We start from the raw sequence: 17,955 nt of genomic DNA on the forward strand, positions 1-17,955 counted from the left end.
TATTGCCTTGCAGAGGCAGCTTGGTGTAGTGCATTTGTTGGATTTATCGAACGTGTGTGTCAAACTGTATGTGTAGACGGCTTGACAGAAATGGTGAATGTTGAACTTTTGTTGCATACATATCCAGATGATGCTGCGTACTATTTTGCGCAATGATGCTGATGGTGTGTTCGAAGCGTCACTGGGGCCGAGCTCCCTGCCATCCAGGACATCTATATCAGGCGGTGTGGTAGGAAGGCCCGGAAAATTGTAAAAAATATAAGGGTAAGGTGGCAGGTACCAACCAGAATCAAACCACCCAAGCCATAGACTATTCTCTCTCTTTCCGCACGAAAAGCAGTACCGGTGAATCAAGTCTGGCACCAAACAGGCTCTTGAACAGCCCAAGCAATAAGACTGATAAGTAGCTAACAAAATAGCTACACAGACTGAGTTAACCTTGTATCTTTATTGACATTTTATTTTTGCACTGTCTCTATACACTCACTCCATCATCTGCTCACTCTCATGCATTTATAATGACTCTACACTCACGCACACCCACTCACATACAAGCTGCTGCTACTCTGTTTATTTTATATCCTGTTGCCTAGTCACCTTACCCCTATACATACTATATCTACCTCCATCAATCCAGTATTCCTGTACATTGTAAAAGTTGTAATGGAACTGACCCTGTACATAGATAGTATGCTTACTTACTTATTGTGATCTTAATATTTATTGTGTGTTACTGCATTGTTGGGTTTTGAGTTTGCAAGAAAGGGATTTCACTCTTCTTGTGCATGTGACATTGAAACTTGAAACAAGTAACGAACACAATATGGTAAAATGAGCAGAAAAGAGCTTGTATGGCCATTGTTAGCATTGTGAGAGAACCAACAGATGGGCTTTTAAAGCAGTGTGTGCTCTACCATCTCTTGAGATCATTTGTCTTTACAGAGGACGTACGCCTTCGCTCCTACTGCGTCTCAGCTACAGAAGTAGGTAAGGTAAGACAGGTAAGACATGAGAGAGCAGGCTGGGGACCAGAGCATCCCTGCAGTGTCAGAGATAACCCCGAAAACAAATCACCAGAGCCCTCATTTAACAAAACTAGTCTACTGCTTCGAGAGCCTGGAGAGGAAAGGGCTTACTAGCCAATGGCTTCTCTGTTCTTCCTCTCTGGTGTTTTGTCTTTTCCTCCCTAACTAAGGCAAGGGAGAAGTAGGGTGTCCTGTCCTAAAACTGCCTTCCAGCCCTGCCAAGCCCTGGAAAAATGGTCTAATTCCAACCACCTGGTTGACTTTGTTACAAAAGGTGATAACCTTCACTTTGTTGGACTGAGATGGATGTTGTTCCCCTCAGTGCCTGGAGCTAAAATATGACTGTTGACAGCCATTTTTTCCAGCAGATTTGCTTCCGTGGTACTTTAATCTGCCACATGAAAGAACCTCATTAAGCTTGACCACGGGCACATTTCTATTTTTTGAATTAAATTATGCAAAACACATTTCACCCTCTGATTATCGAGCCACGTCAACAGTGATATCCCCCGAAAGGAATAGACATTTTATCAAACCAGTGGTGTCCACAGCTCTGATAGGAAAAAAATTGGATGCCACGGAATGAAGGGTACCGTAACAGTTTTCCTTGGGTTGGGTTCATTTCAAATCTGCCCACATGCCCAGATCTGGCAGCACCCAAGTGATCATCAATTCACCAGTGGTCAATTTGGTTTGACATTCGATATCCCTATGGGACTAGTTAGGGACCATCAGTAAATTACACAATGCATATGGGGACAACATTTTAAAATGTCAATACAAACTATAAATTGTTTAAAATATACAAATATTGAAAGCATTTCATGAAACTACTAAAGGTTGTGCAACATGAAAATATTGGCCCCTAACTAGCCCCAGAGATAGGCTGACAAAATTTGTCATGGTCCCACACACCAGCCTGCTGAAGCTAATTGGTGAAAGAAGTTGGCTAGCATTAGCTAGCCTAGGCAACTCCAAGACCAGATGGGTACTATAAGCTTGTATCCTCATTGACCTTTTTATTTTTGGTCTCTATGCACACTCACAGGGCCCTACACACACACTCCATCATCTGCTCACTCACACAACATGCACATACATTTATACTGACACTACACACATGCACACCCACCCACTCACTCATACAAGCTGCCGCTACTCTGTTTATCTTATATCCTGATGCCTAGTCACCTTACCCCTATTTATATCTCCCTCCATCACTCCAGTATCCTTGCACATTGTAAATATGGTATTGGAACTCACCCTGTATATAGTATGCTTAGTTACTTGTTGTATTCTTCATATTTTTTTTTTGTTGCTAATATTACATTGTTATTGATTATTACATTGTTGGGTTTTGAGTTTACAAGAAAAGCATTTCACTGTACTTGTGCATGTGACATTAAAACTTCAAGTTGATTTCCTTGGTCCTTTACTGTGATGTCTTACGAGATCAACTTCAATATTGAAGATTGTGGGCTCTATCTATCAATGTAATTTTTTACCATAATTTTTAATCCCCATTATTTATTTTTTACTCCGCCCCCCCCCCCCTCCCCCCCACCTGATTGGTGTAAACAAACAGATGACAACACTTCATGTACACAGGACATGTAGTTAAATAATTATACATTCCTAATTTCCTCTTTCTGCAAGAGTTGGATTTTCATCCACAGTGGCCAATCCACCATTTGTTGTGATCTAAACTCCAACCCTCGACAGATTAACCCATCTTTCCCAGAATAATGTCATTTTGTTATTTCCTTTTGCAATACATTCCTCCATTTAGTGTGATGTCTTACAAGGGTCCTGAACCTCCCTACGTAAAATTTATACTGATATTACCCTAAAAAATAAATACATTACCCAAGAGTATAATGATATTTCCCGTTGACTGATTGTGGTTTTTCAGATCCCCTAACAATACAGTTTGCAGGTCCATCTGAACCCTGACATTATGACATAACAACCATTCCGGGACCAGACTCCAAAAGCGATTCACCGATGGACAGTACCAGAAAATATGTTCTATTGATTCGGTTTCGTTGTAGCAGAGTCTGCACAAGGCTGACTGTTGAATGGCCCATATATTGAACATTCTTTTTGTAGAAAGTATTTGTTATACTAGCTTGAATTGAAAGGAACGGGTTGATGTGTACATTGTTTGATATCGTCTCTTCCAATTTAGTGGCAAAGCCACGATGAGTTGGATATCATTTTATATTGAGCATACACCTCCATACACTATTAGTTGCTTGTGTGACAATTATACTATCCTTGCTTACAATGTCCTTTATAAATATTATACCCTTCTAGTACATTTTTTCCAATAATACTTTTTTTTGTCTTCAGTACATTGGAGTTTAGCCAGTGGGCTGTAATATTAAATATCCCTTTTCTGGAGGATGAAATTGATTTTTTTTCCAACTCTGTATGACTTTAAAAAAGGAGGATACTTTAAACATTTACATTTTCGGTAGATTGCCAAGGTTTTAAATCCGCAAAAAGGCCACTCTTAAACATAGGATGGGCCTCTCTTAGTCCCTCTTTTGGTGTGTCCGACAGTTTTCCATTTATATATGAGTAATTAAAACATGATAGTAATGGATCTTTCAGTAGTTAATCAAAAGATAGATACATCTCTATTGGAATGCCATTAAAACAAGGGGTTTCCCCCTTCAAGAGCTGAAGGATTCGTTGCCACAGAAATGTAACTGGCTAAAAGATGAGCCACATTTGTGGTACTGGTCATCTCAGATTTGAGTTAGTTATCTTGTTAACTCCTCAAACTACATTCATAGCAGTTGCGGTCGGTACCGTTTAAGATTAGAGGACAATTTTTTATGACCATGGCCTTATTTCTATTACTACAAATTGGACAGTGGAGGCTCCTCGGAGGAGGAAGGGGAGGACCATCCTACCCAGTGAATTTCATTTTTTTTTTTTTTTTTTTTTTTTATGAAACAGAAAAAAACGTTGCCTTTTTAGATAAAACTATACTAAATACACTGAGCATACCAAACATGAGGAACTCCTTCCTAATATTGAGTTGCGCACACCATCGTCTTTCTCTCTCTTTGAGTCAACATTTTACGCAGTGCTGGCTAGCTGTAGCTTATCCTTTCAGTACTAGATTAATTCTCTGATTGGATGGACAACATGTCAGTTCATGCTGCAAGAGCTTAATAGGTTGGAGAATTGTTCCGGAAGTCGTCATAATTACTGTGTAAGTCTATGGAAAGGGGTGAGAACCGTGAGCCTCCTAGGTTTTGTATTGAAGTCATTGTACCCAGAGGAGAACGGAAAATAGCTGTCCTCCGGCTACACCATGGTGCTACCCTACAGAGTGCTGTTGAGGCTACTGTAGACCTTCATTGCAAAACAGTGTTTTAATCAGTTATATGGTGGTGTGATTATATTTTGTATAGTTATCTAAAAAGGATAACTTATTATTTTTTTATTTACTGAGAAGGACCCCCCCCCCCCCAATCAGGAAATCTAGCCCCTTTAACTGCCACGGGACCACTGATCTTAAGTAGATCATCTGCTGTTGCTTTGAGATGGATCTCTCTCATGGTCAGGATCCTACTTCTAACACCAACGTGGCAAAGGGATACCCATTCAACCATTATGCATCTAGATCCAGCTGTCTCCTGGGACGCAGACAGCCAGAATAGCAGTGGTCTGTCGCCATAGGGCTTACCTGATCTCGGAGCCTCTCAGTCTCTTCCTGATACTCAGCCAGCTGTTTCTTCCACTCCACCACACCAGTGTTAGCCTCGTGAAGCGCCGCCACTAGCTTAGCGTTGCTATGCTGCAGGGTGAACAGCTCTGCCTCCAGGTTAATCTCACATATGGACCTGGTGGAAAAAACAAATCAGAAGATAAGTGTACCATGATTAGACAAATCAGGTCATAGGTTTAAATTATTGCTCACCAAGTGACATACAGAGCTATTCAGGGGCTTTAGCATGTCTAAATGTGGGACTATTAGATTCAACGGACAAGAGCTTTTAAATAACATGAGGGAGATGGGAAAGTTACACCAGTCTTCTAAGACCACCATCTATGGCCACAGGCAAAAACACCCTCCATACCATTTCTAACCGCCTGCCAACTACCAACCAACTCACCATAGCAACAGGCACTAAAAAACATACAAGACTCATTACAAGCACGAAAACGACAAGGAGGGGCTGCCAGAGAACATGGGGTGTCAAATTGTGTTTTTGTGTTCTTGTGCGGGATGGAGGGCAGACTGGTGTCTGAAAGGCTCTGTGGTAGAGCCTCATTAATGACCTTGTTTTAAGTACACATGACTCAGCCTCATTCAGTAGTCAGTGGGATCCTGTCAGTGGGTTCAACCTCCCACTGACAACAACCTCCACAATAGAAAAAAACGTACCGCCTTGAGCCATGACTTGATTTAGCTAGTACATTTCCACAGCTAAAACACAGCCCATTCTGTACATCCTATATAGAAGTTATTATCTAATGGTTTGCTTAAAGCAATAATCTGTTCTAAAAAGACTTTGCATCTGCCATTGTGATCACATTTATGCTTTCGCATCACAAGTCACTGAACGTTAATCATCATTTGACACGTTAGCGCAAACGCTGCCCTAGAAATCAGATGGGGAATGCACACTACGCCTGGTGACACAATGTGATATCTGCTCAGTGACTCACTAGGCAACGCAACAGTTGCATGACAACATAAGACAGTGGGTTACAATAGGCTACATTAAAATGTTACATTTAATAAAATGTCACAGTATGCCACAATTACAATAAAATGTCACATTCTGGAACCAGCTAATATGGGTTTAAAGGTGATTTGAAGACACCAATGTGACTTCACAGAGATAGTGGCACATTAATAACATTTGTAGAAAGATAGTGTGTACAGTATTCTTTTGTCATTCATATACAAGACATGGGAAGTCTACAGTATATTTATTTAACCTTTATTTATCCAGGAAGTCAAATTGAGGTCAGAAGACCTCTTTCCCAAGGAGGACCTGGTGAAAATCTGAATTGCATACTCCTCGTGTCCTCTCTCCTGGGTTTTGAGAAGGAAGTGAGGAGAGAGGACGCAAAGAGTATGCAATTGAGATTCTCCTCTGGCCATCGTATAGAATGAGTACAGTTTTATTTAAAACATATTGGCACAATGGAAGTAGACCTGACTAAGAGCTGTTTGGATCTCATTGAGCCTTGTTCCATAACATTACCCTTCAGACAGCATCTTCTTGATGCGCTCCTTCTCTGACGTCAGCTGCTCCATGTCGGCGCTCTTGCTGCGGAACAGCTTGTCCTCGGGCCCATTGACAGTCAGCAGCGGCGGCGAGTGGCGGTCCTCTGACAGCTCCTGGTGTACAACCGGGACATGGTTAGTGACATGACGGATGTGTCATCGAAATGGGTTACCTGTCAACCCCAATCCTACTGCATGTCCAACTCTTCTTTGTTAACTTGCCTCACAATGAAGCTGACCACAAGTACTCTACATTATGAAGGGTAGGGGTGGCCAATCAGCCTTTTGGAGAGCTACTGGGTATGCAGGTTTTTGCTCAAGCCCTACCATCTAACACACCTGCTTCTACTAATCAGTGGCTCATTAAGACCCTGATTAGCTTAATCAGGTGTGTTACAGCAGGGCCAGAGAAAAAGCCTGTGTACCTCAGGAGGATCCTCTGTGACTCAGTTGGTAAAGCATGGCGCTTGCAATGCCAGGACTGCGAGTTCGATTCCCATGGGGGACTAGAATGAACAAAAACAGTATGAAAATGTATGCATTCACTTCTTTCTGTAAGTCGCTCTGGATAAGAGCGTCTGCTAAATGACTCAAATGTAAAGAGGGTTGGCCACCCCTGATACAGGGCATCACAGAGTTAACAGCCTATTGATTGTTTTAGACAAACCAGCTCTCACTTGAATATGTTTTAAATAAAACTGTAACCACTCTATTAAAGTAGTGAATGAACAAGTATTGTGTCCATCTCATGTGTCTTTCTGAACTAACACAGAGAGCACATAAATAAAGAGATAGAGATCTACCCATCTGGTAAATTGGTCCACCAGTTAGGGTAATTAAGAAGACAAATGCTTAAAATAAAGATGGAGCATATCCTAGTGTTCCCATTAAAATCGAATCATTTGTTGTTATCTGAAATGGGTTAGAAATTACTTAATGTATATTTGTCATAGCTACTTCCCTGCCAGTTGGGGTATGACTGGTTCTATAATATGACAGATACAGGGTAGCTCAGCGTTTGTGACGTGAGCAGACATGTATTGTTCTTGAGGGACATTGAAACCTAACCCCTCTTGTTAGCACAATAAAATGACAGCAAGAAGATGAAAGGCTGTCGCTATACTGTACATTCAAACACCTCATCCAAACGACAGGGTGGCAGCAGAACTCCATCTGCCAAAATTAATTAGGTCATTCTCAGCCACCATATCCATGGCACAGGTTCAAAGTTGAACAGCCAACCACGTGGAGCCACACAGCTGCTAAACGCCTTACTTTGTAGAGCATAGAGCAGCATATGGCTCTTTCCCTTTAAAGTGACTTAAATTCAAAGGAACATTCACTGAGTTACAATGATTCCTTTCATTTGCTTGCCAGTGTATATTGGAAGAGAATTATATGTACTGTACATGAACAAAGCAGTTTACATAAGGATTGCTTTGTTCTACTACAGATCTCACAATTTGCAACAGAAGAGCTAAATGTGATATTACTAAACAGACTGAGAAACGTCTAGCCTATTGTGAAGTTAGCTTTTTTTCTTCGTAGACCAGCTCTCATGTCTCATTTTGTGTTGGCAAAAATTTGCTATGGCTCAATTACACTCAAGTTTGTGAAACCATTTTCCTCAACATAGGCTGAGGAACAAAATCCAACCAGCTCCAAGCTCCCCCCAACAAAAAAAACAGAGATAAACTGGTTCAAGTCCATCTCTCTCTGTTTTTTTCTCTGTGGCCAGATAGAAAACCAAACCTGAATTTGACAAGTGCAGAGTGCTTCTGTGAGGCATTGCACCCCTACACTCAGAAAAGCTTGTATTATTAATTTGTCTCAGAGTCTGTATTCCCACAGTGTTCTATTTTTACGGCCTAGCCACTCTCTCGCTATCCTTACAGTATATGGATAACAAAATGCACAAGGCCAGCATTCAAAACGGAGCTGGCGCTAGCTAGGTCCAGAAGAGAGGAGCAAGAAATCAAAGCTAAGACAACTCCACACACCAAAGTATATGGCTAGGGAGCACAGGTCTCTAAATGATTCATACTGTTGATCATGTTGTTTCGGTAATAATGGATTACAAATTTCCAATACTTTTCCCTCATCATTGACTAACGCATTCCAATTGGAGCAAGCGCAAACATAAGACAGTGATACAAGGTCCAATGCAGCTGTTTTTATCTCAATATCAAATAACTTTTGGGTAACAATGAAGTAAGTACCTTACTATAATTGTTTTCAATTCAAATGTTCATTAAGAAACAAAAATAACTTATTAGAAAATAGAAATTTTTCAAACAAGAATTTTGCTAGGACTGTCTGGGTGTGGTCTGAGTGGGGAGGGGAAGACTGAAAACTATCTGTTATTGGCAGAGAAGTTTGGAACCCTCTTTCTTATTAGTCTATTAACTAATTATGATGTCACCAGGCAGGCCAAAACTACATCCCACCACAACAGGCTGAAATTTCAGGCAGTATTTTCAGCTCTTTATAAACTAAAAAGGGTATTATCATAATTTTCACAATATCACATTATTATTCCAACCTCATAGTGTGAAATATAGCTATATAAAAACACAGGAAAAATCACATTTTCGACTTCACTAGAACTTTTTTTTTTAAAAAGCTTAAAAAGCAGGATAGCTAATTAGGGTTGGTGTTCAAAGGATGATATCTCAAGTGGAAGATTTTCCCTTTAACTGTACAAACAGATCATATTTGACCATGGGAATATATCCTTCCTTCTGTTTCCCTATGCTCTCCAAATCTGCCCTCACCATACTGTAACTGCATTATTGAGAACAATGGCTCATTGAAACACTTGAGGTTTTCTAGGACAAGAGGCTCTGAACTCCCAAGTCCCATTGAAAATGCAACATGAAGTAGGCCATCTGGGGGACGTGATGGGGACAATGCCTTTGGAATAAAGAGCAGTGAGTGTGCTCTCTCTGTCAGTCGGCGGCAGATAGAAGAGCGGTGTAATAGACATGACACTCACCTGAGAGATCTGTGAGATCAGCAATCCCATGGTGCATCAGTGGCAGCGTGGCAGAAAAAGGGGGGAGGGGTCAGAGAGAGGTGTGTTTTCATGAACAGAGCATTAAAAAAAAATCTACCTACCAACAATATTTCAGTGTAAAGCTTGGTTTGCTCCACTGCACACCATTTTATGCAAATAAAAACAAAGGAGAGTTGCTGGTTATTTCAGTCTGCTATTCACATGATATGTAAAATGGCAGTTACTTTATATACTGTGAGATTCCTTGAAATAAACACTGCTATATTTAAGCAATAAGGCCTGGGGGGTGTGGTAAAGTATATGGCCAATATACCACGGCTAAGGGCTGTTCTTAAAAATGTAGTATGCTTTCTCTTGCACACTCATCTTCTGCACATCTATCACCCCAGTGTTTAATTTGCCATACTGTAATAATTTTGCCACTATGGCCTATTTATTGCCTCGCCCCCCTTATCCTACCTCATTTGCACACACTGTATATAGACTTTCTCTATTGTATTACTGTATGTTTGTTTAATCCATGTGACTGTATGTTTGTTTATTCCATGTGTAACTGTGTTGTTGTTTGTGTCGCACTGCTTTGCTTTTATCTTGGCCAGGTCACAGTTGTAAATGAGAACTTGTTCTCAACTAGCCTACCTGGTTAAATAAAGGTGAAATGTAAAAAATACAAAAATGGGCAATTCCACTACTTTTCAACTTAATATTCATTATCTCCAGCACCAAACCAGTGTACATACAGTATGTGAAAACAGCGTGTTTCTATGATCTGTCATTAAAAAGATAAGCTCCAAGAAAATGCTTCTCTGTGACATCACAGGTTAGGATTAAAACTTTTTTTTTTTTAAACAAACGGTGATTTTCTAAACCTGCCAATGAGTTTCTAGCCAGAGGGATGGTATTTTCTTGCTTCCCACACTGTTTTTAAAATGTAACTTTTGATGATGTCATATGATAGACGTTTTTAACTTAATATTTTTTTCTACAAAATGTTGTAATGCGACATTTTCACATACACTTCATGGCCAAAGTCCGTGGTCACCTGCTCGTCGAACATATCATTACAAAATATCAAATCAAATTTTATTGGTCACATACACATGGTTAGCAGAAGTTAATGAGAGTGTAGCAAAATGCTTGTGCTTCTAGTTCCGACCGTGCAGTAATACAGTGGGGCAAAAAAGTATTTAGTCAGCCACCAATTGTGCAAGTTATCCCACTTAAAAAGATGAGAGAGGCCTGTAATTTTTATCATAGGTACGCTTCAGCTATGACAGACAAAAAGAGAAAAAAAAATCCAGAAAATCACATTGTAGGATTTTTAATGAATTTATTTGCAAATTATGGTGGAAAATAAGTATTAAAAAAAAATAAGTATGATGCGCCTTCTTCACCACGCTGTCTGTGTGGGTGGACCATTTCAGTTTGTCCGTGATGTGTACGGTTTTGGAACTTAAAACTTTCCACCTTCTCCACTACTGTCCCGTCGATGTGGATAGGGGGCTGCTCCCTCTGCTGTTTCCTGAGGTCCATGATCATCTCCTTTGTTTTGTTGACATTGAGTGTGAGGTTATTTTCCGAACACCACACTCCGAGGGCCCTCACCTCCACCCTGTAGGCCGTCTCGTCGTTGTTGGTAATCAAGCCTACCACTGTAGTGTCGTCTGCAAACTTGATGATTGAGTTGGAGGCGTGCATGGCCACGCAGTCATGGGTGAACAGGGAGTAAAGGAGAGGGCTGAGAACACACCCTTGTGGGTTCCCACTGTTGAGGATCAGCGGGGTGGAGATGTTTCCTACCCTCACCACCTGGGGGCGTCCTGTCAGAAAGTCCAGGACCCAGTTGCACAGGGCGGGGTTGAGACCCAGGGTCTCAAGCTTAATGACGAGTTTGGAGGGTACTATGGTGTTAAATGCTGAGCTGTAGTCGATTAACAGCATTCTTACATAGGTATTCCTCTTGTCCAGATGGGGTAGGGCAGTGTGCAGTGCGTCGTCTGTGGACCTATTGGGGCGGTAAACAAATTAAAGTGGGTCTAGGGTGTCAGGTAGGGTGGAGGTGATATGATCCTTGACTAGTCTCTCAAACCACTTCATGATGACGGAAGTGAGTGCTACAGGGCGATAGTCGTTTAGCTCAGTTACCTTAGCTTTCTTGAGAACAGGAACAAATAATGGCTATTAATATGGAGTTGGTCCCCCCTTTGCTGCTATAACAGCCTCCACTCTTCTGGGAAGGCTTTCCCCTAGATGTTGGAACATTGCTACGGGGACTTGCTTCCATTCAGCCACAAGAGCATTAGTGAGGTCGGGCACTGATGTTGGGCAATTAGGCCTGGCTCGCAGTCGGCGATCCAATTCATCCCAAAGGTGTTCGTGGGGTTGAGGTCAAGGCTCTGTGCAGGCAAGTCAAGTCCATCCACACCAATCTCGACAAACCATTTCTGTTTCACTTTGTGCACGGGGGCATTGTTCTACTGAAACAGGAAAGGGTGTTCCCCAAACTGTTGCCACAAAGTTGGAACCACAGAATCCTCTAGAACGTCATTGAATGCTCTAGCGTTAAGATTTCCCTTCACTGGAATTGGAAGCCTGAGACCATTATTCATCCTCCACCAAAACTTTACAGTTGTCCCGATTCATTCGGGCAGTATACCGTTCTCTTGGCATCCACCAAACCCAGATTCGTCCGTCGGACTACCAGATGGTGAAGTGTGATTCATCACTCCAGAGAACAAGTTTCCACTGCTCCAGAGTCCAACGGCAGCCAACTTTACACCAGTCCAGCCGACGCCTGGCAATGCGCATGGTGATCTTAGGCTTATGTGCGGCTGCTTGGCCATGGAAACCCATTTCATGAAGGTCCCTGACGAACAGTTCTTGTCCTGATGTTGCTTCCAGAGGCAGTTTGGAACTCGGGAGTGAGTGTTGCAACTAAGGCCAGACAACGTTTATGCGATACGCACTTCAGCACTATGCAGTCCCGTTCTGTGAGCTTGCTTGTGTGGCCTACCACTTCGCGGCCGAGCCGTTGTTCCTCCTAGATGTTTCCACTTCACAATAACAGCACTTACAGTTGACCGGGGAAGCTGTAACAGGGCAGAATTTTGACGAACTGACTTGTTGGAAAGGTGTCATCCAAAGACAGTGCCACATTTGTGCCACGTTAAAAAGTCACTTAGCTCTTCGGTATGGACCATTCTACTGCCAATGTTTATCTATGGAGATTGAGTTGCTGTGTGCTCGATTTTATACACCTGTCAGCAATGCGTGTGGCTTAACTAACCTAATCCACTCATTTGAAGAGGTGTCCACATATGGTATTGTGCTGGAGATAATGAAAATTAAGTTGATAAGTGGTGGAGTTGCCCTTTAAATGCCAGGATGTCATAATCAATTCGACTTCATTTAGTAGAATTCGCTGCACACTATTGAGGAAGAGACTCGTCTTTCGAGACACAGGTGTATTTGACAACAGCTGATAAATCAGCTGAGGGGACACACTGTACCAAAATGAACGAATGGCAGAAATCAACACAATAACGTATTAAATGACATTCTCAGTAGGATGAGCATAGTATGTTGATATTTGTTGCTTACTGCATTCGTTTTTACTAAACAGTACATTCTAAATAGTATGTAGTATGTAGTTAGTAGTAGTTAAAAACAGATTTCGGACACATCTACAAAGCTTTCATAGTTATGCCACAGACGTGACAGAACATCTGCCATAACCTTAATGACTCTCAAGTCAATTACCATCATCCTTCCATGATGTGGTAACATATTAGGACCGCTGTGTCCATGCTTAATGTTAGCAGATATTTCTTACATTAACGGGCACCACTTGTGTTTAGAGCACAAATCAATACGCACTGTCATATCTACAAATCAATGCAAGAGGTGCTGGAGTGGATTCATTCTGCCTCTGGCTAGTCAGCCATAGCCAGGCTCTGTGTGAATATGGCTCAAAGTATAGGGATGAGTGCACTCTAGATGGAGGAGATGAATGGGTCAGTGGACTGTACTGTACAAAGAAATGCGTGGCACTCCAGCCAGTTTCCTAGGTGACCCCATTGCAATTACATTAATCATTCCCACAGGACCCAAAGGAATGTTCCTCTGGTCACAAAGGACACGGGGGCATAGTTTGTGGAACTAATGTGATAAAACAGGGTGAAATCAGATCACATCCAAATAAGCACCACTGTAAATAAGCACCGCTGTAAATAAGCACCGCTGTAAATAAGCACCGTTGTAAATAAGCACCGCTGTAAATAAGCACCGTTGTAAATAAGCACCGCTGTCAATAAGCACCGCTGTAAATAAGCACCGCTGTAAATAAGCACCGCTGTAAATAAGCACCACTGTAAATAAGCACCGCTGTAAATAAGCACCGTTGTAAATAAGCACCGCTGTAAATAAGCACCGTTGTAAATAAGCACCGCTGTAAATAAGCACCGTTGTAAATAAGCACCGCTGTAAATAAGCACCGTTGTAAATAAGCACCGCTGTAAATAAGCACCGTTGTAAATAAGCACCGCTGTAAATAAGCACCGCTGTAAGACGTGCAGTTATAAAACGTGACCCGAGAATATCAAACAGGTGTGGACCAGGAAAGCTATGAGGAAGAATGCATATTTTTTTCAGTTGTATTGTTGGAGTTATGTCACATTTATGAATACGCCTACAATGTCGTCTCTGGGCTATTTATTCTATACTGACCATTGTTTATAGCACATACAAATTATTTGTCAATAAAATCCCTTTAAAATCCCTTACACTCATGGGAATTGGCCTATATGGAAAGGGCTGAATTGAAATCTTCCTTACAGAAGACATATGGAAAGCATATACATAACCATGGTAGCAATTACAAGGAAACCGTTTGGAGATTATGGGAAAACGATTAGACTAAAGGTGAGAACACAACAGTTCACCTGACAAGACTGAATGCAACATTTTTCGTGCATTTTACATTTACTTTCCTTTTTGCAGCATTTGTTGATTAACTCTGAATACATTCAGTAACATGAGAAGAATATTATTGGAAGATTTGGGGTATATGCAACATAACACAAAAATGTGAGTGAGAGGTCTAGCTGGTGTTTCCAAGTGGCCACACGCACCTCTCCAAAGTGTGCACAGTTACTAAGTAATTTCAATGCACTTTTATGACTCAAGAGTGTCTTCAACTATAAAGTGCTTTTTTTGATGTCCTAGCTGTGCAGTTGAGGAACTAGAGCAAGCACACTTGTAGTTGTTTTGAACACTGCCCTACATCTCCACCTATACACCTTTACTGTTGTTTACTCTAAAAATGGCCCATTTTAAATCGCAATTTGTGTCACGTAGGCATAATTTGAAAGCTTGTTCTATTGCCAACACGACTAGCTAAATGATCAAATACGTTCTTATAGTGTTAGGCTTTCACAAGACAATTCAGAGAAGCAGATGATAATTTTTGGTGGTCCGAGGCAAATATCCTTCACAATAAAACAAACATAGGCTCATTCTGTTCAGGACAACCCAGGGTATAACGCCATGTCATCTTGTACATCAAACACAGGCTCATTCGGTTCAGGACAACCCAGGGTATAACACCATGTCATCTTGTACATCAAACACAGGCTCATTCGGTTCAGGACAACCCAGGGTATAACACCATGTCATCTTGTACATCAAACACAAGCTCATTCGGTTCAGGACAACCCAGGGTATAACGCCATGTCATCTTGTACAACAAACACAGGCTCATTCGGTTCAGGACAACCCAGGGTATAACGCCATGTCATCTTGTACAACAAACACAGGCTCATTCGGTTCAGGACAACCCAGGGTATAACACCATGTCATCTTGTAAAACAAACAGTGATCATAAAGGACTGTAGACAGTATGGACACTGCTTCCCGTTGACTAGTTATTTTCTGAGGGAAAAAATGGCCTTCTACTCTTGGCAGCTACTCATGTTCAATGGCTTCACACCCCCCCCTGCTCTCATGAAATGCATGTTGCTACAACAACGAATAATCAAAATGGCCTTAACAAGTTTATCAAACAATGGATTCCAATTTGCTGAAAATAATTGGACGAGCGATTGAGTCAGGTCGGCTCTGTAACAATGAGCTGTATAACAATGTGATTTCCAAATGTAATTAGTTTGTATTTACATAGATTGCATGGTGTATAAATTGTATCTCCCACCCACACTGGCTCAAGCTGTCATTATTGATACAGCAAATCCCTCAAATGTAATCCAGTGATAATATATCCCATAATATATCCCATATTAATTCCCCATTCCCAAGAAACAAACACCATAGTTCCTTTCAGCAAACAAGAAAATATTTTGAGGAGTTGGAAATTATTTTGGAAGATGTCCATTAATGAACTTAAAAGTTATTACAGTCAAAATGATATCACCCAAAGGACGCTATCTGGTCATTTCAACAGTTAGTGCCGTAGATATCCTAGAAAAAAAATCCCTTTATATATGACTCCGCCCCTCTCACACTTCCCCATGAGGAGGCGGCATTACAGTCACTCCATTTAAATTGAAATCAGCCTGTTTCCGCCTACCATCCCCATTTTTCATGCATGAAATCCTTTAATAGGGTTAACGGGGTTAATGGGGAAATAATAGAATGGTCAGACAGAGCATCTATCTAATCCCAAGAGAATCCAATGTGTCTAAAATAGATAGTGTGTGTGTTAACATTCATATGGTCCTGAGGGTAGCACTGCTAAGCTCTGTGCTTATCTGTCATGCCTCAGCAGTTAGCTTATGGGGCTAATTGAGCAGCTGCAGTTCCAGACCTCACCTGAGGGGCAGCGATATTTAGCGCAGGGTTGATCAGTTCAAATTTCTCCTGGGATTTCTCCCTGGCAAGACGTGCTGCCTCCTTCACTTCCTTGAACTGGTCTGAAAACTACAGATAAAAGGAAATAAAATTATCAGAACGATTACTCAACAAGTGCATTAGAAATGTGTTCCTTTTGAATGTTCAACTAATCTAAAAACATTGGCGGTGACTAACCTGCTGAAGCTGTTGCTCGGTGGCAAAGCCCAGTCCGTACACGGTGTTGGCACGGCTGTCAGCCCACTGGCCAAACTTCTGGGATGTTTTGGTGAATGTCATGTTGGGGGTGATGGTGCTGTTGATGATGGCCTGTGATGTATGTCAGAGACCGAGGCATAAATCAACTGTTTATTTCTGATCAGCAAAGCAAAGCTTCATGCGTCACTGTAAGATTCTGTCACCTTGCCTGGGGCCTACTGATAAGGAATCCAGAGAATAAACAAAAAAACATTACCAACAGATCAGACAAAGGCATTATTGTGCAAAATGCACGGAATTGCAGACGTATCAAAAGTTCAGTTGCCCTCTATAACCAGGTCAACCCTTTCAGTGAGCGAGAACATAAGACGTTTTGAATTCTCATTGAATATTCAAAGAAAATAGACAAAGAATACATCCACTCGCTCCAGAATTGTCAGAAACCTTAGCAAAAAAACTAATAATGTGGTTTTGCTCACTACCATTGAAGCATCCTTTGTAGGACAAGTTATCAGGGGGGGGCATGGCTATAAATGTTACATGCTCATTAGTCAATATCAGCCTAGCTACCATATAATGAGAGTTTGTGTGTGTGTGTGTGTGTGTTGGGAAGCAGCCACTGCCCCCAAGTCATCAAGTTCAATACCCTTCCCCATCCTGTTAGTCTGCCCTGTATGGAGCTCATGTGTGTCCGATTGTGTCTTTTACCCACTCTGTCACGTATGGATATTGCACGCGCCATGTATCCAAACATGCATGGCGAGAAGCAGTCACAGCAGTTAAAGCTAAGTTTTAAAAAATGTTTATTTTTAAGTTGTGTGTTATAGGGCAAGGGTCTCTGAACCGGTCCTGGAGAGACACTGGGTGTGGAGAATGTAAATATAGGCCTGTGTTGCAGATAAACAATTGTATTTCTATGTAATTGCTAACATTGAAAGTCAATATATATAAAAAAATGTTTAAAAAAATAAAAAGAGTTCTTAACAGGGCGTGTTTTTTTTTACCCACGCATACATCAAAAATAAAACAAAGACGATGTCCTTTCCAGAAGAGAGAGAGGTGTGTGTGTGTTAGGTCTGTTTGAGTGGTGGGTGTAGCAAGCTACTTGGTTTAAATATCAACAGTACTACTACTGCCACAGCAGCATAACATTTGATTAACACTAGATTTACATCAATTTTTGATCTTGTTGGCTGATGGCCTAAACACAGCAGCACTTCATTTATTTCCTTACAGAATCATAGCGGTGGGAATACATTTGTCAAAGTTATAGAAACACTGCCGTCTGTCCGGAAATAAATGAAATAATTCAGAATAGGCTACTACATCATGAATAGGCCTATAATTTAGCCACAGGGGATCAATAGCTTTAAAAAAAAAAAAAGATTTTGCCCAGCTGTGGATTGTTTGTAGCCCAATAATAAGGCAAGTGCAGCAAATCTGTCAGTGAACAGTATGAAGACAAAACAGGCCTTTCGCAATGTTTCAAATACAATCGCAGGAAGGTTGGAAAAGAAATGTCTCCTTCTGAAAAGACTTATTTGTCTGCTGTAGACGACCAAAATATTTTTATCAGTAGGCCTATTGAGCGAACGTTG

General features: G+C 41.2%; 1 protein-coding gene across 3 annotated transcripts in view; it reads right to left on the bottom strand.

The window, feature by feature from the left end:
• Positions 1-17,955, bottom strand: part of LOC110492105 (homer protein homolog 3) — a 33,858-nt gene that overhangs the window by 6,384 nt on the left and 9,519 nt on the right. For 2 of the 3 annotated variants that reach the window (XM_021566330.2, XM_021566167.2), the window contains 5 exons: positions 16,337-16,468; positions 16,121-16,228; positions 9,278-9,286; positions 6,260-6,396; positions 4,729-4,885 (listed from right to left, as the gene is read on the bottom strand). In XM_021566330.2, the coding sequence (XP_021422005.2) occupies positions 4,729-4,885; positions 6,260-6,396; positions 9,278-9,286; positions 16,121-16,228; positions 16,337-16,468 (543 nt within the window). The remainder of the gene's footprint in view (positions 1-4,728; positions 4,886-6,259; positions 6,397-9,277; positions 9,287-16,120; positions 16,229-16,336; positions 16,469-17,955) is intronic. The other variant, XM_021566250.2, reaches the window with a different exon arrangement.

Source organism: Oncorhynchus mykiss, chromosome 1, assembly GCF_013265735.2.
Source record: "Oncorhynchus mykiss isolate Arlee chromosome 1, USDA_OmykA_1.1, whole genome shotgun sequence".
Taxonomy (NCBI): domain Eukaryota; kingdom Metazoa; phylum Chordata; class Actinopteri; order Salmoniformes; family Salmonidae; genus Oncorhynchus; species Oncorhynchus mykiss.